The 23,863-nt window shown below is 27.6% G+C and overlaps 3 protein-coding genes and 1 pseudogene across 3 annotated transcripts; 3 read left to right on the top strand and 1 right to left on the bottom strand.

The window, feature by feature from the left end:
- Nucleotides 1-605: 605 nt before the first annotated feature.
- On the top strand, nucleotides 606-7,592 carry LOC113550601 (ring canal kelch homolog). The gene is given in 12 exon segments (XM_026952540.1): nucleotides 606-663; nucleotides 1,575-1,686; nucleotides 1,745-1,784; nucleotides 1,786-1,974; nucleotides 2,064-2,239; nucleotides 2,309-2,405; nucleotides 6,097-6,247; nucleotides 6,326-6,429; nucleotides 6,484-6,795; nucleotides 6,867-7,007; nucleotides 7,065-7,314; nucleotides 7,381-7,592. Coding segments are annotated over 11 exon segments (1,752 nt in total). The 5' UTR covers nucleotides 606-663; nucleotides 1,575-1,576; the 3' UTR covers nucleotides 7,563-7,592.
- A 5,720-nt stretch (nucleotides 7,593-13,312) lies between these two features.
- On the top strand, nucleotides 13,313-17,105 carry LOC113551768 (annotated as a pseudogene).
- A 1,120-nt stretch (nucleotides 17,106-18,225) lies between these two features.
- Nucleotides 18,226-19,863, top strand: LOC113548124 (phenylalanine--tRNA ligase, mitochondrial). The gene has a single exon (XM_026948813.1). The coding sequence runs from the start codon at nucleotides 18,389-18,391 to the stop codon at nucleotides 19,706-19,708; it is 1,320 nt and encodes a 439-aa protein (XP_026804614.1). The 5' UTR covers nucleotides 18,226-18,388; the 3' UTR covers nucleotides 19,709-19,863.
- A 226-nt stretch (nucleotides 19,864-20,089) lies between these two features.
- LOC113548688 lies at nucleotides 20,090-23,045 on the bottom strand. Its single transcript, XM_026949700.1, has 4 exons — nucleotides 22,516-23,045; nucleotides 22,040-22,352; nucleotides 21,641-21,953; nucleotides 20,090-20,528 (listed from the first exon to the last, which is right to left on the bottom strand). Exons 2-4 carry the CDS (start codon nucleotides 22,308-22,310, stop codon nucleotides 20,180-20,182), a joined length of 933 nt encoding a protein of 310 aa, XP_026805501.1. The 5' UTR covers nucleotides 22,311-22,352; nucleotides 22,516-23,045; the 3' UTR covers nucleotides 20,090-20,179.
- Nucleotides 23,046-23,863: the final 818 nt, after the last annotated feature.

Raw genomic sequence — 23,863 nt, 5'->3', positions numbered from 1 at the left:
GATATCAATTAATGTAGTCTTCCTTTACCGTGTTCGGTACTTATTTGTCAATTTTAAAGTCTATTTATTTTATATTATTTCCATTCTGCAAACACTCACATTTTCGATCTTAAATATTTTACTGTTTTACCATTATCACACCTTAACAACATACCTGAGACCATTATAGTAGCACAGAAGATATTTTATTCGTTCATAAATAGACGTAGTATTATCTGCAACAGTACCACGTGTTCAGCGTTCACGGTATAACTGTTTTTTGTACAATAGGTACATGCTAGTTCAGCGGTTCCCAAACTTGTTCGTCTTATGGCGCCCTCTTGGAACCGAATTTTTCTCATGGCACCTCTGATAAGACCGATGACTATTTATTTATTTATACAAAATAATGAATAGAAAATTTTTAATTTATTTTTTAATAACAACGATTAGCGTTGCGGCGCCCCGGTAAAGACGATATTTAAATAAAAATGAATAAAATATTTCAAATGTATTTTTTGATAACAACGTTAGTGTTGTGGCGCCCTGGTAAAGCCGACGTGGCGCCGCAGGGCTAGCAGGTAGCAGGTAGCCGATACCTAACCTAACAAATACAGTAGTCCGTCTCAAGACCTCAAGTACCACGTGTAATTTATAGGCACAGCAGTACAGCACAAGCATAAGGTAATTTTAATTTTAATATTGTTCGATGTAAAATATTGAATAAATGAGTTTTAATTATACTTAAATGTTAAATGTATCTAACTAAATTATTAAATTTAATCAGAATTACAAATTGATCCGATATGAACACCACTACAGTCACTTATTTGAAATAATCAGTATTAGTAGATAAGACAAATGCATTTAATCTATTGAAATCATTGGCGGCGAGAACAATTAAAATTCGTGAAACATGTCACCACGCCGGTGTATAGTGTAATGCGTATTTATACTATTGTAAAATAATACTATTAAATCTATTAATTATAGTTATCATGTGTAATTAATCAAGGGCCATTGAAAAAATGAAACCTGCCAGTAAGGGGCGTATTTATAAATGCCCTAAGGGGTGGGGGGGCATAACAAAAAGTTCAAATTTGCGTCATACTACATGAGGCGTAGAGTTGTAAAATTTCTCATATAATAAAAATAAGTTTAAAATACAATGAATGGGGGGGGGACAGGCCCCATGTGCCCCTCTCTTAAATACGCCCCTGGTGCCATCTTTGACATTTTCTAACCATCCACCCACCTACCTGCAAAGTTTTGTCAGAACACTTGTCCCAAAAAGTCACAGTCGCGTCGCCACTGATTGAATTCAATAGATCATTAGTTTATTTTATTATTGTGTTGTTATTATATTTATATTTATTTTTATGGCAATTCGATCTCCAGTAAATATTTTATAAGGTATATTATTATAATTTAAATGTTAATTAGTAATTTCAATCATTATTTATAATATTAATACCTTAGTTATTGCTTCATTTGTATGGACCTTTAATTCTTATGGACTTCAGTATTTACACAATAATTATCTATAAATTATCAACTATCTTTCACTCAGCTTAAAAGGTACTTATCTGTTAAAGAGATGGATGTACAAAAGCTTGGTCTGAAATCTAATAAATGTGAACCTGGACATTTCAAAAACAGTTCTCACAAGGATAGAATGTTTGAAGTACTTCAGTCTTCACGTAACCAGTATAATTGAATGTTTTTATGTGCTAAATAACTTCTAATAATACATTTTTAATTTTAGGGGTGACAATTTTTGTGATATTAAGCTACAAACAGATGACTGGTACTATAGTATTTGGACATAAAAATATATTGGCATCAGCTACCCCTTACTTCAAGGCTATGTTTTCTAGTTTTGCCGAAAGCAATAAAGATCTTGTTAATATAGGTGAGGTAGATTCAACCATTTTACAACTATTGATAGACTACATTTATACAGGAGAAATCATGATCACTCAACAAAATGTACAGGTATTATTTACTATTGTATTTATACATACCTATTTGATTTGTTATGTACCAACGTCCATCAAATTTAATTAAATTGTTGATTGTTCAAGATTGTGTTACCAACTGCAGATCTCTTTCAGCTTGAATATGTAAAACAAGTATGCATTGATTTTTTACAAAAACAACTAGATCCTTCAAATTGTCTTAGCATTAAAATATTTGCTGACTTATATAACTGCATAGAATTGTTGTCAAGTTGTGAAACATATATTAAAAAACAGTTTTTGTATGATTACTATAACTTTATTTGCTGGTTTCCTCAGTAAGTTGTATTAATTATAATTATTTTTTCCAGAAAAGTGGTTGAACATGATGAGTTTCTATCTTTATCATCTGAAGAAGTGATTAAGTTAATCTCTTTTAACGATATTAATGTTCCATTTGAGGAAAAAGTAAGAAAATTGAGATTAATCAATATTTTATTTTTTTATTGAGGAAGATCGATTAATCTGCATAAGGAATATATCTTATTATCACTGTGATAGTATGGTTGGTAAATAATACTTACTTCATAAGTATATGATATGTAAATCACATAGGTATTTTGAAATCAAAATGTACAAATGGAAGATTGCCCCATGTATGGATTAACTCAAATTATTATTTTAAAAATTATATTCTAATAGGTATTGGCAGTACTTCAGAATTTTTACTATACAATACAAAGAAACATTTTATAAATCCACTATTTATTGGGGGGATTATTCCCTTTTACACCCTTTGAAGGTGACTATATAATAAATTAGCATAATAAACTTAATGGCTCTGATTTTTATGAAATTTGTATTAATGTTCAACGTCTTGGGCAGTAATATTTTACCATATTACTATTCCATTTGAAGAAAAAGAAATGAAACTAAAATTAATATATTTTTAATTTTAATATTGAGGAAGATGATCAATATATTTTTACATTATAAAGTTATATAGTGAATATTAAATAATACTTAGTATATAGGGATATCGTATATTTTCTGAAACACATAGTTATTTTAAAATCAACCCAAATAATGCTTCATAAAAACAATTCACTTTTAAATTGCTCATTGCTTATATTATAATGAAAAAAAATGTTAAATGTTTTATTCTCTTATTTTACATTCTATGTCTAACATCACATTTTAAATTTTTAATTAATCGGTAATAATTCATAGTAATATGATAAATTTCTAATTAAATATACATTATTGATTGTCCAGGGATGATTGCTGATTTAGTAAAAAAATATATCTAAAATTAAATTTAGTTGTTTCCTGCTGTTAACAATTTATATATTATATTTATAGTATCCAATTAGTATATACTATACCTACTATATAGTATACATATACAATAGTATTAATTATTTCATTATTAATTTCATATAAAACTCATATGTATATTCGGTGATGGGGGGCATTTTAGGTTTTAAATAAGAGTGCCAACATTTAAGCACCCCATTTTATTTTTCGTCAAGCCACTTTTTCTTCAAAATAGTAAATATAGATACTGTTGTGTAAAAGTCGCTTGTTTAGGGTTAAACTTTAGTAGTGTGTATTTTAATGAATTCAAATTATTCATTAATAATTTGTATGCCTTTTGATAGATATAAAAGTGTTTAGTATATATACTTACATTTAATAAATGAAATTAATATATTATATTTGTTTATTAACATATTATAATAAATAATAATACAATACTCCATATGGTATACATTAGTTTTATAAATAATTTGTGCTATTCTCACTTACAGGGACGAACTGGCCAGGTGTGCTAGTGTGCCGTAGCACACTGGGCCGGCTCAATATATGGGCTGCCGGGTCGGGGGCTCATGATTATTAATATTGACGATATTATATAGTATATTACTAATAAATGTATTTTTAAATTTTAAATACTAAACAGTTAAAAACTACTGCTATTGGTTGCCGATCAGTATGTATGAATGGTATGACATTGTTATAAGTTATTACTTCGTAGTCGAATAATTATATATTTAATAATAATATAATGTACATTGTATTATTATAATTTATTTATCACAAATTCATCTATTATCTATGTATAAATTATTCCAAGATAAACGTGAAACTGTGATTCTACAAAGTGAACTGCCTCAACCACGAATTCGCAAACAGAAGAAAAACTTTGATGAAAATTGTGCTGATGAATTAACAACTGCAAATGTTGTAGATAAATTCCATATAGAAATGTTTCAATGTGTTGCTGATCAACTAATTAGCAGCTTCACAAATCATTTTTCAACTAATACGCACATTATAGCAGATATCCAATACCTAATTACAAAAATTTTTAAAAATTAGCTCTATCCGTAATATTGTTTAAACGCTTTATCTGATTTGGTTGGTATCGACTGCCAAAAATTAATTTCTGAACTACAATAATTTTCAAATATCTATGAAACTATAGATATTCTTGAATATGTAAAAGATACTTCAAATTTAATGAAAACAATGCTCACTTAGATAATGATAATTTTTTTAATACAAATTTAATTTTTGCATACAAATCTGGTTATATTTTTTCTGTATATTACATTGATAAATTGGTGACAATAGTTTTATTAAAGAAAGGATTGGTCGTTCTTGATTAAATATACCTAACATAAATTACATAGCAAAGGTGAGGTAACGTCAGGCTCTACTAGCTTTTTTATTTTGCTCTAATTTAAATTAATAAATACAAAATATTTCATAAACTACCCGAAAAAATAGGTAGCAAAGTAGGTATTCCTAGAGGATGGTATTTAACGGGTTGGGCCGGCTGTTAATTTGTGTAGAATACTGGGCCGTTTACCTCCCAGTCCGTCCCTGCACACTTATATCTTCTAATTTTTAGTTTAGAAATCTATCTACTGCTTCGTCTAAATCTATTTTGTTAGTATTTTCTTTTTCTACTGCTATGACCATAAGATCACTTTATCGTTCATCACGTATTGAAGATCTAAGATAAGGTTTTATTCTCTTGAGTGAAGGAAAAAACCTTTCATTTGATGCAGTACTCACTGGAAATGTTTATAATTTGAATTAGATATTTTCAATGTTTTTGAAAATGCTGCTAGTAGTTTTGTATATATTTTAATTTTTACGCACAGGGCCATATGCCATCAGCGCATTTAAAATTTTAATTCAGATCAATAAGATACAAAAATAATTATGTGAGCCAATGTATACTCTGCGTCCCTGATTATAGAATGTAGATATTATATTTTTGTTTTCCAAAAAATAGATCAATAATTTAAATTTTCGGGATATGGTATATAAACAAAATAAGGTATATTTAATGTACTATAATATAAGACCATACCAGAGCTACGAGTAGGTATCTCATAATAGATATTATATTGGATATTATGCATAATATCTAAAAATCTAGATACCAAAAAAAAAGGAATTTGTAGTAGTAACATGCTACTAGATATTTTTCTCTGTTTAAAAAATTGATAAATTATACATTTGTTTTTGGTATAACTGTAAACTATAAGAATTCTTAAATACGACTGTACGAGTAAATTTTAAATCAATGTTTATTGTTTTTATTTTGTGCACAAATGATGAGTATTCAGTTGCTATTGCACAGTACATATTATAATAATTAATCAATTATTTTAATTAAAAAAATAAAGGTAGCTACAATTATTTATTAAAGCAATGTATGTATTATGAAAAAATACATTTAGATTTTGTGTAGGTAAACAGCTGTATAGTAACCTTTGATAAATTAAGTTTAAGTATTAAATATTAATTAGGAGATCCAACATTCGTCAAATATTGAGTTAAACAAAAAATAAATAAATTAACCCTCCTCTTGGTCAGGGGGCCCCAAATTACTAAATAATAAGTGGATATATTAACAGTTTAATTTTATTACTCCATTAGTTTTATATTTTGCCCAGTATAAACTATATGCTTGATCTGGTAATAGATATACTATTATGATTTTTTTTAATAATAAAATAATAAATAAAAGTGTATTGCAACAACATCAACTACGAGGTTAATATTTTTCTGAATAATAAATACTGATCTTCTATATAATAAGAATTTTTACATAATAATTAAATTTTATTTATTTATTTAGGTATTTGAATGCGTCATTAAGTGGGTAAAACATGAATTGTATCATAGAAAAAAATTTTTACCCAATCTAATGGAACATGTGCGTTTGCCATTAATTTCCAAAGAGTATTTCTCAGAGAAAGTAGTTGTTGAACCTCTGCTTAATAATAATCGTAAATGTATATATTTTTTTCATAAATATTAATGTATTATTCTTAAATGTATATAATTTATTATTATAATATTTTTAGGTAAAGCTTATGTATTTGAAGCATTTCGTATTTCTTTAATTAAGTCAACAAATCCTTCCTCTATTCCACAAACAATTTGGAGTAAACCTAGGTTACAACAACAAGTATGTTTATTTTGATTTATCTTTAAAATGTGTTTAATTGTATAATTATTATAGGCTATTCTAGTGTTTGGTTGGTCTCCATCAGCAGAAACGAGTATTACATATTGGTATGAGCCAGGAACCAACCTAATGTGTTTTGCACCGAAAATGATTGAATCCCGTAATGATGCTGGGTTGTGCGTTGTAAAAGATCATTTTGTATTTGCTATTGGTGGAGTTAACTTATATGGGTATACAGGCAACTCTGAAAATTCTGTTGAAATGCTTGATGTATCTTCATCATCATTATGTTGGGTTTCCAAGGCTAATATGTTGGTTAATCGAAATTGCTTTGGAATTGGAGTATTAGATAATTGTATATATGCTGTAAGTCATGCTAATACATTAGTTATTTTATGTTATAAATAATATATATTTTGTATTATATTAAATACTAGATTGGTGGACTAGATAGAGGATATCCTATAAATAGTGTAGAGGTTTTTAACCTCAGTACTGAACAATGGAAAATGGTATCTAGTATGCCTAATGAGAGATATCTTTTTGGTGTTGGAGTACTCAATGACCTGATATATGCAGTAAATATTTGTATTGTATTAACTATGTGATATATTTTAACTAATTTATTTATGTAGGTAGGAGGTTATAATGGTTCGTCAATTTTGAAATCTGTCGAATGTTATGATCCCAGTCTTGACAAATGGAACCCAGTTGCTGAAATGTCAATTAGTCGATATAATGTTAGTGTAGAAGTTTTGGACGGAGTAATGTATGCTATTGGTGGATATAATGGATTAAATTATGTTAAAAGTGTTGAAGCCTATAGTCCAAGTGCTGGAGTTTGGTCGTCTATTGCCGATATGCATTTGTGTCGAGAAAATCCTGGTAGCTATAATAATTTTTTAGAGAATTTACAGATATTTATAGATTTTTATAATTTTATTACTATAGGAGTAGTGGCATTTGGTGGTTTTTTGTGTGTTATTGGTGGAAAGAATGGATTTACTAGTTTGAATTCTGTTGAAATCTATAATTCCACAAGCAATTCCTGGTCAATGAAAACAATACCAATAAGTCATCAAATTTATGGAGCTGTGGTAGTTGATAAGCCACCACATTTACAAACTAATTAGTAGAAACAATATCTTTATTGTTGTTCTAAGTTTCCATCTATTTTATATTTTTATTATTTGCATTTATTAAAACCAATTTACAAGCCATAGAATTTATTATTTATATAATACCCTATGCCTAAGTAGGTAACGTTTATTATGAGGTCTCTTGCATATGGATGGCCATAGATATGACTGCATAACACTCCATTAAAGTATTTAGGATTATTCAAGTAGGTACATGGTTTGTGGGTATACGTATACTTAACTATGAGAGCAAAGAGAGCAAACATTATGGCAAGTAAGGTTGGTTGACCTACATCTACATGGAAGTACAAAGCTCTGAATTACACTTTTTATAATATTTATTTAATACACGAATAAAGATTAAAAATTAAAGCAATAGAGTGCTCATACCCGCATGTGTTATCTCCATCTTACAAGTACATATATAGGTATAGGTATATTATATATATATTTTTTATATAGGTACCTAAAATACAATTTTTTCCTTCACAAATGGTCTGTTGTATAGTATGCATAAAGCAAAGTGCAAAGATATTGTATCATGTCTTAACTATTCGCCTATACTCTAGTGAAATATAATATTCGTTTTCACCTCAGCTACACTCGTTCAGAATAACAGTTTTTATTTTATTTTATTTTATCTACGATTTCAGCATATACGCCTTAACGTTTTGAACTCATTTATGGGTACCATAAATTGTATACCGGATGTCCCATAAGGATTTACCCATTGCAATATATCCTGACATACCTAATGAAGATGCCATTATTCTAGTTGTTAATAAGATTCATAGGGACAAGAACTACAAATATTTCATGTTTTAATTTATTTTTATGTTTTAGTTATAAAGTTAAAAAATATATTTTTGTATTTAATTATTTTCAAAAAAATTGAAGATAGCCCATTTTATAAAGTTTATTTTTCTGAAAATTTGACGTTTTAACATTTTAATTTCATTAATCTTCTGATTTTTAATATTTTTTCTAGTTATTAAAACAACTGAATTATTTAATATGATGTGGTATCTTTGTATCAGACATGTGGCCCGTGTCATATGGCCGGCAAACGCTTTCAGTGTTTTTCGCTATAAATTTTACTTTAACAATGTGCTTAATTATAAGAATAGGTACCTAATACCTAAGTTGTTATGTTTTATTTCTATGGATTATAAAATGTTGCCATATTACTAAGTAATAACTATACTAAATAACACGACTACACGAGTATGTCATCCCAAAAGATAGACAAACTAATTTTCTTGGTCAACCGTTTTCATTTACAAAAATAACTATTTCCAAAAAACACCACCAGTGACTTCAATCACTATGCGCAGTAGGATGTTCCGATTTGAATTTTCCTCTAAATTTATTATGCTTTGACTATCATATTTTTTTCATATTCTATAGGGCTATAGATATCAATTAATATAAAAATGATCTAATTTTATTCTATTTGTTAACGTTTCTAAGTAAAAAAAAAATTGTCAAAGCATAGATAATTTAGTAACTAATCCAAATTTGTGTTCAAAATTAAATTAATATATCAGAACATTATGTTGGGCGTATTAATGGAAGTCGTGAGTTATATTTTTGACCGAAAATCAATTATATGCTCCAGCCCCCTTTAATGAAAAATTATTTTAATAATTGTAGTTTTAATATTTTTGATGCTCCAATATCCTACATTTAAAATTTAAATAGGTTCAATAATAATATCGTCTTAAATTTTATGACAATATTTTTACAGTTTATTCATTAACATTTTAACTATAAATATGGTTATATAAATAGGTACATAATATTAAGATTATTTGGAGCAGTCAGTATTTTAGTCAGTATTTTTGTTGCCTCATATAAAAAAATTTTTTTAAGCCTTATACTACAACTATAACTTTAACTGCACAAAGCGTAGACAATCAATATACTAATTTAATCGCGCTGTAATGATTACCTATTTACGTATTAAATTATAATGGAGATACCTACGCTAGGTATTAAATTATCTTAATAAGTAATTACGCAATAAATATAAAGTAAACCATGCAATATATATTGTGACATTGTGTTATAGTTTTTATTTATCGATTTATTGGTACTTATATTTAGGCAAACAGTAGCTTAAAATGTTAAAAATAGATAATTATTGTGAGTGATGAGTGTGCACTTATATTATAACAGATGAAACGCAAAAATTCAAAGAGTAATCACCGCCGCAATTTATAAGGTGCACTACAAAATCTATAAAAAATTTAATTTATAACCTTAGGCCTTGGATAATTAGATTATAATATACTATAGTATAGTATATAAGTGTATGGTCTAAGTTTATAACCATAATAATATAGACCTATACACTAAGTTCCATAATTTTCCATAATTAGTTCATAGAACTGATTAAATGTAAAATGCAAATTGTACAATATGACATGAACATGTTTTGGTATCACTATCACTATACTGACATATACTGTGCCACAGCCCACTGTCCCATTATAATCCATTGAGTGCACTCTTAACTAAATAAATAATGAAATCGACTAACCAAACTTTATTCTAGTCATGACAAGACAGACAAAACCTATATTCTAATTATTCAGAGTGTACTTATAATGTGCAAGTATAATACTAATATTTTCATTACCAATCCAATCTCTCTTCGATAGACACTGTCGGGATACTGCAAAATTATCATTGTTGACCGTTGTGTATTTAATGCTATATTGCCATATATATAATTTTAATTATATAAAGAACTATATTGAATGTATAAGTTGAAATTCTTAGTATTTTAGGTAAATCAATTTTTTTATTATAATAAATAGAGTATAATAAAATAATTTATCAGATCCGATTGAATACCATCAGTCATCAGCAGTACTCATCACTGTTGCAGTAAACTACAATAATAAGTAAGAAAACACATTTACATAGAAATTAAATAATATTTTATTTACATTACATTATTTACCAGTATACCACCATCTCTCAATAATATTGTGTTTGTGATGATATAAAAACATTCCATAATTTATCATTTATTTCTGACAAATTGTTGGTGCATTATACTTTAAACCTTTCAATTATAATTTTTCAGTATTATTATTTCCAATCTGTGCACTAAATTAAATCAACTTGTAAATCATTTTATTACTAGGAGTATTAAAAAAAGGTACTTAATAAAAGTTAAAAGGATTAATATCAATAATAAATTATTATTTCCTAGGTACCTATTATTATTAATAGAAATTTGACTATATTATAGTGCCTACCTATATCACTTTTTTATAAAAAGCATTTATATTATTGTGATAGTTGTGTGAAACTAAAAACAAATATATTTTTTTTTTAAATGGTGGATTAAACTAAGATGGACCATGTGTTCCGTTTATAACTAGATTGTTCTTTTTTCAATACCATGTCCTTATGAATCAGCCAACTTCGAACAAGATGCTATTTGCCACATTTTTAATATATACCTAGCCTTATTTTAATACTGTTTTTTCGCCGCGATAAATCTTCAATATAGACAGTTGTTTGCCGTGACTCGCGTGGAAAATATATAAGGTGACCAATATATAATAACAAATTATTATGATAATAAATTAGTTGCAAATTCTCAACATATATATATAATAATACGACACTGTCGCAAAGTGTTACAAATATATTATTATAATAACACAGGGGCCCCAAAATAATAATAATAATACAGTCATATGAGTTTTACAATAAATTATAACATAAATAATTAATTTACCTTTAAGGTAAAAAAAGGTATAATACAATATAAAAAAAATAGACCTGGTTTCAGGTAGGGGTGTCGGTCTAACTTCCCGGGTCCGAGTTGGAAATCTTCACTGGTATAATAAAATATTAGGATTAACTTGACGACGTAGCAATATAATATTATAATAAATATATATAGAAAATACAGTCGCAGCGGTTACCGCCGCATAAATATTACAACGACCGAAAATGGTACTTGGCCGATAAATGAGGTAAAAACGCGATCGCACGTTGAATATCAGAAAATGACACACAAATCACAATTATATCGGTACGCACACGACGCAACAATAATAAATAAAAGTGATGTAACTGAATAAGAACGTGAACAATGAAAACGCGAACTTAACGTGTGTGAAAAAACACGTGCTTTTCAGGTGTCACCGGACATATAAGAACCCGGACACACGGGTACAGTGCGTTAAGCCTACCGCGGCAACAACGCAGCACGACCGGTTTTTACGAATGTGTCAAAACTGTCAAGATGGCGCGACACAGTTGACGAGTCGACCGGGACGGTGGCGACAAGTCCATGGCGATCACAGCTTGACTACTCGGAAGGGAAAATGGCCAATTGTGATGACCGGACTGTCACTTGCGCCGCGATGACCTTTGACCTTGCTGAAACGCGCCAAGAGGGTCAGTGTTCGAACAAATACTGCTGGGAAATTAATTCGCTGACAAATAAGAAAAATTCTGGGCATCTCTCACCTTATCAACATATATATGGCTTCAGCACTAGGAATCGCGCACTTCTTACTTCGCCACATAGTATATATATATATTTTTACGCCAATCGGCAGAGAACAACAGGATACATATTAAGTAATAGGCAACAAAAATGTAACAACAGTAACAAGCAATAACAAAGCTACACAATAAAAAGAAAACGTACAAATGATATAAGTAGCCATAGTACGCAGCTAAAACAAACTAGGGTGCATTTGGATTGTAAACACCAAGCATATACATATGCAGCAGAGTGGTGTGTGGCATAAAACTGGACTAGGTTTCGCGGAACACAGCTACACAAGTAGTAACTTTGAATAGAATTTCAACAAGTAAATTAGGAGCGTCTAAGGTTTTATTTAAAAGGGAAGTTAGAAAATATCACCTAAAACGGCGCGGCGAGAAGAGAGTGATGGGATGTTAAAAACATATTACGTATAGTCGGACATAGCCATGGAGAGACACATCAGTTTTGTTTACGAATACTAAGTAGGTTAGGAAGCGATTTGCACCTGCTCTAACTTATGTTGGTGTTTCGCAAGGTATGGGTACCACGCCAAAAATTTATCGTACTTATGTAAAGTAGAGACTAGAGAGAACGAAGACAATTCACTGATGTGAAATGTTTAGTATTGCATATATTTTGTATACCCGCATTGCATTGTCTCTGACTTACTAATGTATAGATCATACCAAATTTTCGTTCAGCAGAACACATTTTGTGGTGTTGTGGATACCGAGGTCTTTAATTTGTCGTACTTGTGTTAGTGGTAACCCATTAATGGAATATGTTCTATTAATAGGCACTGGCCAAGCGTGATTTAGAGAAGGTAATTGAGAGACATTTGTCGAGATTATCTCTAACCATCCCACCACTACGCCGTTTCATAACCTCAATCTCTCCGATAAAAAAGTATTATAGTATCGTTCTTCTGTCAACACTTTTGACACACTCTACTTCTTTTTCATTTCTTTAAAATTTCATTGAACACGATTCTCCTCTCTGCAGTCAACACACTCCACAAGGACCTTACGGTTTCTGACATTCCCAAGTAACCTTCACCTGCTCCAGTAGGTGATACTCAACGCGGATCATCTATATTCCCTTTTCAATTCCTTCAACATTCCCGTTGGCACCAAAAATATCTTCTTAAACCAACAAAAAAATATCATACTTAAAATATTTTTTTTTTTTAAGCATGCAGGCTTTTTAATTTGTTTTTTTTATTTTTCTCTTTCTTTTTTTTAATAACTTCTATTTAATACTGTTCCTATTATGTTTATCGCTAATATCTAATTGTTGGAATTAATTGTAATACAAAGTTAAAAATAAAAAAAAATACTTATATATGTGTGTGCGTAAAAGAAAACCACGTAAGGTCGTACTATAGAAAAAAAAAACGAAACAATATATTTTTTAACAATTTGTATAAAATTATTGAAACCAAAGTTAATATAGTTTAAATAGGGAACAATTTTTGAATAACGAATATCGAGTGACTAAAAACAGTAATCAACGATAACCGTGATACATGTCCTATACATTTGCGTATTGTATGCAGCATTATACAAACAATGTACCTATACTAACCTACCATGCAGGTATCTACATTATTAATTATTTATTATTTATATTAAGTATAATTTAGTAATTTTTAATAGTTAAATATTAATTAGAATTATTTTACGGATTCTTACTTCTTCAGAACTTAAAATTTAGAAATAAAAAAAAAAATATATATATATAAATGTAATATAAATTATCCATCATTTGTATTAATTAATATCATACTCGTATTTCAAAAGGTATTATGTCCGTGGAAAAGAGGAATGCAGTACCAATTCTGAAATCCGAAAAAAACGAACCAGTACGATATAAAAATAATTTGCACATGGATAAGGTATTTCAATTACTTCAACTATTTCACAAGTATGTTGTGATTTTGTGAGTGGTATAAGGTGCTAGCCAAATAATTTTTAAATAAATATTATTTTTATTTTAGTAATACATTTTTATGTGATATTAAGTTATAAACAGATGACGGTACTATAATAATTGGATATAAACTTGTTTTTGCAACTGTTAGTCCATATTTTCGTGCAATGTTCAATTGTTTTAAAGAAAGCAATGAAGATCATGTTAATATGAGAGACTTAAATTCCAAAGTCTTACAACTCTTAGTAGATTATATGTATGCTGGCGAAATTGTGGTCACCGAAAAAAATGTGCAGGTATAATATATATTATGATTTATTATTGTTGTTATAAACATATGCATCAAAAATAGTTAAATGTTTTATTGTTTATTGCTGAAGGTTGTATTATCAGCAGCAGATCTCTTGCAGTTAGACTATGTAAAAAGATCATGTGTTGTATTTTGACAAAAACGACTAAGTCCCTCAAATTGTTTGGGTATTGAAGAATTTGCTGACTTATACAATTGTACGGAATTGTTGTCAATATCTGAAGCATTTATTAAACAACATTTTTTGTATGATAAAGATAAATTTATTTTCCGGTTCTGTTATTAAATTATAATTATTATTTTTTAGAAATGTAGTTAAATATGACGAGTTTCTATGTTTATCAATCGATAAAATGATTACGTTAATCTCTTGCAATGACATCGTTGCTCCGCTCGAAGAAAAAGTATGAAAATTAAAATTGATACTGTTGTTTTTTAATATTGTGGATTAAGATCAATATGTCATCGCTTAAAATATAATCTTGTATATAGTGGTGGTTTGGATGGCATATTGTATATTTGAATATAATATATAGTCTATTTTAATCACGTAGACATTTTAAAAACAAAATTAATATTTAGATGAAAAGTTATTCTTAATGATCTTGTGTGTATAATATATTGTATTATTGTAAAAAGAAATCGTACACGTCACATGTGAAGTACTTATGAATTTATGTTTCCGATGTACTAACGCATAAAATAACAGATAGTATGTTAAAATAATTCTATTCTGCTGTTTTTAATAGAGTAAATTAAAATATAAAAAAAAAGTTTACGCACGGACATAAATAAAATTCTTAGCTTATACTTTTTACTACGTGTCTACGTCTAACATCCATGTTTTAATTAGTAGGTGACAAATGAAAATAGTAATGTAATAAATGTCTAATAACAATTTATTTCATTGATTGGTAAATGCGGATTTCTGATTTAATAAAAAAAAAATGATTTCTTAAATAATACTTGCATTGTTTCTCGTTGTTTACAAATTAAACTTTTAAGTAAATTAGTATAATAGTATCAAATTAGTATTAACATATTATATATTAACATAAAAATTAATATATTATTAGACTTTTTGCCTATGATTTTGATCTTCAGATCTTCTATATTATAATAAAATTTTTTATGTAATAATTATATTTTATTTATTTATTTAGGTGTTTGAATGCGTCATTAAATGAGTAAATCATGAATTGGATCATAGAAAAGAGTTTTTATCCAATCTAATGGAACATGTGCGTTTGCCATTAATTTCCACAGAGTATTTATCAGAGAAAGTAGTTGTTGAACCTCTTCTTAAAAATAATCATGAATGTATGTTTATTTTTCATAAAAATGACTTTATTATTGCTTGATGTATATAATTGATCATTGTTATACTTGTAGGTAAAGATTATGTAATTGAAGCATTACATATTAATCTAATTAAGTCAATAAATCCTTCGTCTATTCCACAAACTATTCGGAGTAAGCCTAGACGGCCACATAAAGTATGGATCTGTTTTTATTTATTTGTCTTTACAATATGGTTAATCATGTATATTTTTTAGATTATTTTAGTGTTAGGTTGTTCTATATCAACTAAAACGAGTATTGCCAGTTGGTATGACCCAGCAACTAACCTAATGCATATTGCACCAGAAATGATTGAATATCGTGATTCAGCTGAATTGTGCGTTGTAAAAGAGAATTTTGTATTTGCTATCGGTGTTGTACGTGCACATTACCCATATGCTAGGCATCAAGCTATCTCTAAAAGTTCTGTTGAAATGCTTGATGTATCTTCATCATCACTCTGTTGGGTTCCCAAGGTTGGATTATTATTTAATCAAAAATCTTTTGGAGTTGGAGTATTAGATAATTGTATATATGCTGTAAGTCATGCTAACATATTAATTATTTTATGTTATGAATACTATATACTTTATATTAAATGCTAGATTGGTGTAGATTGTAATAATGTTAATGTATTAGTTACTTTATGTTATTAAAATAATATATATTATATATTATATTAAATTCTAGATTGGTGGACGCGGGGATGGTTTAAATTACTTTTTAAATAGTGTAGAGACTTATAACTTTTATACTCCACGATGGAAATTGGTATCTAGTATGTCCAATGAGAGATGTAATTTTGGTGTTGGAGTATTCAATAATCTCATATATACAGTAAATAATTTTATTATATTAACTATGTGATATATTTTAACTATTTTATTTATGTAGGCAGGAGGTTATAATGGTTCGTCATTTTTGAAATCTGTCGAATTTTATGATCCTAGTTTTGAAAAATGGTATCCAGTTGCAGAAATGTCAATTTGTCGATATAATGTTAGTGTAGGAGTTTTGAATGGTGTAATGTATGCTATTGGTGGTTATAATGGATCAATACCTCTTAAAAGTGTTGAAGCTTACAAACCAAGCGCTGGATGATATTCTATTACCGATATGCATTTGTGTAGAGAAAATCCTGGTGACTATAATAATTAATTTTTTAGAAAATCTACAAAAATTAATAAATTTTTATCATTTTTTTATTATAGGAGTAGTAGCGTTGGATGGTTTATTGTACGTTATTGGTGGAATGTGCAGATCTGCTGTTTTGGATTCCATTGAAATTTATAATCCCACAACCAATTCCTGGTCCATAAAACAAATATTAATAAGTCATGAAATTTATGGAGCTAAGCCATTACATTTACAAACTAGTTAATAGATTAAATATGTTTGTCAGTGTTTTTGACTTTATTCATTTTTGTTTCGTGTATGATAATATATAAATTATTAGTGTTCCAAGTTTTCATCTACTCGTATTTCATATTTTAATTATTTACATTTATTAAAACCAATTTACTAAAATATGTACCTCTCCTGACTCCAAATAATATTCTGCTTCGAGATGAAACTAAAACTTACATTTAAGTATTTTCAAAAGAGTAAAATCTTTTAAAAGATGTAATTTTATTATCACTTAAAATTATGCAAAAGAAATATTTAAAACAATATAAGTGTTTTCTGAAATAATAAGTTTCCTAGTTTTAGTAGGTATTACTTTCATCTTGTAAGTTAGGTTAGGTTAATACTGACTTACAGTTATTACATCTCCCTAAAAATAAATATATTTTTTTAAGTATATTTAAAGAGTGTATTCATAAAATATACATAAATATTGAAACCAGTGGCAAAGCATAAAATGAGATAAGAGAGGATTATACAATATAAACCCTCATATTTATACTTAAAGAATTATTGATAAAATATCGAATTTCATATTCATAATAACAAATTTAATTATTGTATTGATGAAAAATATCCATTTTATCGAGTTCTTTTTTATTTTCATTTAACTGTTAGATTCTAATTAGTTAATGGTGATTTAGTAATTTAATAAGTTGTCAATTTGGTAGGTTTAATGAAACATAAGTCATAAATATCTAACCCATAGTATACGTATATCTATATACAGTAGTGTTTCCATTTATTTTTTTGAGAGTATACTATATCAGCAAATATAGACATTTAATACAATAAGAATATTTTTTTTATGATCTATAGGAGTTAGGCCGGTAAAGAGCGTGTCAATAATATGGAAAAAATTGAGATTGAGAGCATACGCAGTATACACGTAATATTGAAAAAAAATCTTGAGAGTATACGGCGTATATGTAGTATACCTTATGGGAACACCCCTGCCTAAATATAATAAATGTCTATAAATAACTGAGTACTGACAGATATACTGAATTTAATATCATAATATTATCATAGAATAATTTCACAGAATAATATTTAACTGTGATAATTCTGTGATATTATCAATTATCACGGAAATGGATTATGGAAGGACCTTATCAGTTATTTTTTATGATTGTGAGTTGGAATTTAATTTAATTTTAATTCTGTGTTTAATATTGCTTAGAATTTAGATTCACAGTAGGTAATTTTCATTTCTCAGTTCTAAATTTTAATAATTTTCATTATTTTAAAGGTATATATATGATAATTAATGTTTTAATCAATAATATGATTTTTTAAAAAAATATCATCAACATGTTCAAACGACAATTTAATACCCGAGTGTACTTTTTCCGCCACTTTAAAGTCCGTATCGGTTACACGATAGAAGCAACTTATTCGAATACTAGTTGTGCTGCTTCAAAATCTGTGGTAGTTGATGGTAAATCTTACACTAGAGACGAGTACACTAACGTCACACCAAAAATATTATCGTTTATCGGTATTAATAATCACAATCGTGTTGGCCACCCTCTCAACTTGTTCAAACAGCGTCTAGTCGATTTTTTCTACAATCATTTCAGAGGACGAACGGGTAATCCTATTTTTTCTATTTACGACAAGATTAGCCCTGTCGTGACGACTAATGAAAATTTTGACTCGTTGCTCGTTCCCAAAGATCATCCAAGTAGAAACAAAACTGATAGCTATTATTTGAATAAAACTCACATGCTTCGTGCACACTGTACTGCCCACCAATCTGAATTGATTAAAATGGGATTGGACAATTTTGTGATATTTGGTGATGTTTACAGAAGAGACGAAATTGATGCTACACATTATCCTGTATTTCATCAAGCTGATGGTGTGCATATATTTACTCCAAATGAACTAGAATTAATTCATGGAAGTAACGTTAATGTATTTGATACTGACAAAAATAATTCAAACAATGAAAAACAAGGGGTTTACTCAATAGAAGCCAATGATATTGTTACCAACCATTTAAAAAAGACATTGGTCGCAATGATTAAAAAAGTATTTGGTGAAGAAATTGAATACAGGTGGGTATCAGAGTATTTTCCTTTTACACATCCATCATTTGAATTAGAAATAAACTACAATGGTCAGTGGATTGAAGCTTTAGGATGTGGTGTTATTCGACATGAAATTTTAAAAAATGCAGGAGCTGGTAACCGAATTGGTTGGGCATTTGGTCTTGGATTAGAACGTTTAGCAATGCCATTTTATTCTATACCAGACATACGTTTATTTTGGTCTAAAGATTCAGGATTTCTCAACCAGTTTCAAAATCTACCTAAAGACGGACGAATGAAATATAAACCAATCAGTATATATCCTCAATGCATAAATGATATTAGTTTTTGGTTACCTAAGGATAAACCTTTCTGTTCTAATGATTTTTATGAACTTGTTGGAAACTACGGTGGTCAGCTAGTTGAACAAGTAAAATTAATAGACCAATTTACACATCCAAAAACTGGAAATGTAAGTCATTGTTATCGCATAGTTTATAGACATTTAGAAAAAACATTGAGTCAAGCAGAAGTGAATGAAGTACACAAACTAATTGAGATAAATGCTACACAAATTTTAGGCATAAAATTAAGATAGTATCTACATGATTTAATTTGTCAAGACTGATATTTTAGTTTGCTTATAACTTGAAATGGATGTATGAATGACACTTTTTTTTAATTGTACAGATTGTAAATTAAAATAAAAGTAAATCATAAATTTTAACATAATTAGAAAGTTGTATTTTTTACTATTAGTTTGATAATAAATATTGAATTATACATTGATTTGTGGTTTTAAGAGGTAATTATTGGACATTTCATGTACAATTTTGGTTAAATATTTAATATCAAAAGAAAATACTAACATTTTTGAAAACTAACATATTATATAATATTATGTACTTAACATTTATGAGGTGTACAATATATTATATATTTTAAATTAGATATGTACATTATATATAAATAAATTAAAGTATACAAAATAATTATCATGGTCATTCTGACTGAACAAGTTTCAATTTTTTTTTTACATCAATTAATTAAAAATAATAACACAAATTAATTAATCACTATTTGAGGAAAGATCCAGATCAAATAAAAGATCAGTTTTTGTAAAACGTTTATTGGTACATCCAATATATGGACATGATACTAACAGTTTATGCTGGAACATTTGATTGACCGATTCTTGATCATAGATATGAGTGCAAATTTTGTTGCGTACAGGTTTAGTGATTGGTTGTTTTGTAAATGGATCTAACTTCCCTATTATCAACTCTTCAGCAACTAATCCTTCTTCAGTAGGTATATTGTATTGTTCAATAGCTAATAAATGTTCATGATTTTTGAATGTTTTCACACCAGTATCATAAATTGTAGATAACACTCCTTGGGCCAATTCATTATATGTACTGAAAAAAAAATAGTTAAAAAACTTTAAATTTGATTTAATTCTTATAATAACAAAAAAAAAGGAAATAATATTCATATAATGGAATTATAGTTTAAAATGTTATCAATATATATTAAGTATATCAATCTTAAGACCTTAGTCTGTCTCATGAAAGAAGGTACCATTTTACGTATGTAGACTGAACTAAAAAAAGGTGCTAGGCCGAATGTGTTGAGTATATTATGCGCGGAGCATTGTGAGGATATGCATGAATATCCGGTTTCCATTAAAATGCAGTACATTTTTTTTGTGATACAAACTATAACTGAAGTACATAAAATATACTAAATAGTATGTATAACTCGGGCAAATGTAAATTGACCCAAATCTACATAATTTTTAATAGAACATTAAAAAGTATAAAATTATAGCGGAAATGTTATTAATAATGTGATAATATGTATTGTAAATAATAATAATTAACTGTTAAAATGTCAAATGTGCTATTTTAAGATTAAAACAACTTAAGTACTTACATACATTTTTATAGAAAATAACATCTCACTCAAATACATTCATTTAAAATCTCTCAATAACAACTCTATAGTAACCAGAAAAATAAGTTTGATATTTATTAGGCGACCCTAAATCTGATTAAAAATTAATAACTTTTGTTAATAATAGGTTCTATCATTGGATAGCATCCTTTCTGTTATTACTGATAAATTACTACTGTCATTACTACTAATGCATTATTTTTATTTTTGTGAAGTACTTAGATGCTTTATAGATTTTTTTTAATATACTTTAGCATAGATTATAAATATTCAATTGAAAAAAGGGAATTACTCTTTTTTTTAAATATTAACCAATTATTATTTAACTTAATAAGTTGACAAAAATAATTATTAATAAAATGGAGTAATTATTAACTTTCTAATCTTAGTAATATTTATAATATATTGGGTATTTTAACAAACACAATATGCAAAATTTTATTAATCTTACATTACAGCCACTTTTTTTAGCATACATTTTATATTTTTAACATTTTCTTAAATAACCAAACATTTTTCAAAAATATTGTTAGAATAAATTTTTCTTTAAAAAATAACTGCATATTATACTTACTTTTTAAATTCCTCAACATTTTCAATTTTCAAGTTTTTGTCAACATGTTTTTCTAATGTATTTTTGTTACAACGAATTACTGACTCTACACCTCTATCAAATTTACAAGTTTTTTCTATCAACTTTATATGATTTTTTAAATGTTCTTTGTTTTTTAAATCGTCCGTTGAACTTAAACATTCATTAAAAGCCACTTGAGTATGTATAATTCTTTTAAAAAGTTTTTCAGACTGTTGTCGAAGTCGTGCAATGGCTTGACTCACTTCATCACGTTCATTTTTTCCTTCATCAATAGTAAAATCCATTTCCAATTCTATTATATAAAAATACAAGATTAGTAGATAAGTACCTATATTAATTATAACTATATAAGACAATTTTAATTTCAAATATTTATACCTGAAGTACGTTTCACTTTGCGAATATTATCCATTAATAAACTAACGGATTGTGCATTATCCTCTAAATGTTTATTGGGTCTAACTAAAGGTATATTATCCAAAATATCTGAAAGGTCTGTGTCCTCAATATGAGCACAGGGTAAGACAATTTCTTTACGACATGTTATTTTATTACGTGCTGCAAGTTTAACTTCTAGTTTACTATACACATCTAAGTCGTCGTAGTTGAGATTTCTTCTTTTTCCATCTTCTGCTTCATTTGATGTCATTTTTACAATGATACTATTGTAAATTAATAGATAATAAAAATCCTATGCACACAAAATAATAATTATTATATTACACAAATATTAAACGTAAATTAATGAACTTTCATTAACCTTTATTTATAAAATACAACAATAAAATGTAAAACATATTATACTTGGCAAATTGCAAAGAATATATAATCAATAATTATTATAATATACTTACATAAATACAGCCAACCAATAAAACCAATGGTTTGCAGCTAAATATGTACAGCAATTATACACACGGATATTGTATAATAATATATTTGTGCATTGACAATATACTTCAACTTTCGTGGATAAATTATACGATATAATTAAACATTAATAAGAAATTTAGAATTAAAGTCTGCCCTCTGCAGACCGCGACAACAGATTATCTATAATTGAGTATAATCGTGCTACAAACCCATAGATAATATACGATTTGTATACTACTAAGTACAACTGAGTACAGACCATGAATTATGTCTATTTATTTTATTTTGGCGCGAAATGAGGACGTAGTAGATAGTACTATCGCAGAATAAATGAAATCGTCAAAGAGGACAACGTCGGATACACCACTACCACAGAACAATATACAATATATTACCATTCTACACATGAAATAAATCCCATAAATGAGTCCAGCTCCGTGATTGATATATACATTTGGAGCGAAAGTTTAATTTATTACAAACATATTATTAAATTTATATGGTATAAGTCATAAGACAAATACTTGTAATATGATAAGATTGATAATACACAGTTTGATATTTAATTATATTCAATAGTAATTTTAAAATTTAACATTATAATTTACATTATCATATACAATACGAATAAAAATGAGTACCGTTATTTATAGTATACTTTGTCAACTATTTCGAAATTTGTATAAAAAGTAATACCATACCAAATTACCAAGTAATGACTTGAATGGTTATTATTTATATTATTATTACTATTAATAATAATAATTAAATTAATAACCTATAGGTGTACATAATTAATAAGTAAATATAATCAACTACCAACTAAAGATGATAATAGAAATATTGGCAATATGTAAGACTATATCTCATTTCAAAAGTAAATTATACCTATTATATTTAATAATAATTGAAAATGTAATAACTTTGTGTGGCGTATCACATAAATATTTTGTACGGACTACACGTATGAATCAAGAATATAATTGTATATATATATATACGTAAGTACTAAGTAATAAGTATAATATAATTTATAAATAATATTTAATAAATCATAATTATTGATTGAAATATTCACTCGTTGAGCTGTATTTTCCATGAAAACTGCGAAAATATTTGAAAATTCGCACTTTTTGTTATGAAAGTCTAAGTAAATTAAATAAACGCCATCCATAAATAAAACAAATAATTTGATTCCCACGCGAAATAAATCGTAATAGGTATATTTGTATTAGTAATCAAACGATGTGAAAATAAAATAAAATTATCGATTTTAATTTAACATTCAATATAGCCAATATAGGTAGGTATCTTGTATAGATAATTTTT

Source organism: Rhopalosiphum maidis, chromosome 4 (assembly GCF_003676215.2).
Source record: "Rhopalosiphum maidis isolate BTI-1 chromosome 4, ASM367621v3, whole genome shotgun sequence".
Lineage (NCBI taxonomy): Eukaryota > Metazoa > Arthropoda > Insecta > Hemiptera > Aphididae > Rhopalosiphum > Rhopalosiphum maidis.
This window is presented reverse-complemented; position numbering and strand designations above follow the sequence as displayed.

Bases quoted from the DNA above. Each gene is read 5' to 3' on its own strand.
- LOC113548124 (XM_026948813.1), top strand. From the start codon at position 18,389: ATGTTCAAACGACAATTTAATACCCGAGTGTACTTTTTCCGCCACTTT.
- LOC113548688 (XM_026949700.1), bottom strand. From the start codon at position 22,310: ATGACATCAAATGAAGCAGAAGATGGAAAAAGAAGAAATCTCAACTAC. The intron at 21,954-22,039 runs GTATAAATATTT...TTTATATAATAG, and splicing joins CAAAGTGAAACGTACTTCAG to AATTGGAAATGGATTTTACT. The intron at 20,529-21,640 runs GTAAGTATAATA...TTTTTTTTTCAG, and splicing joins AATGTTGAGGAATTTAAAAA to TACATATAATGAATTGGCCC.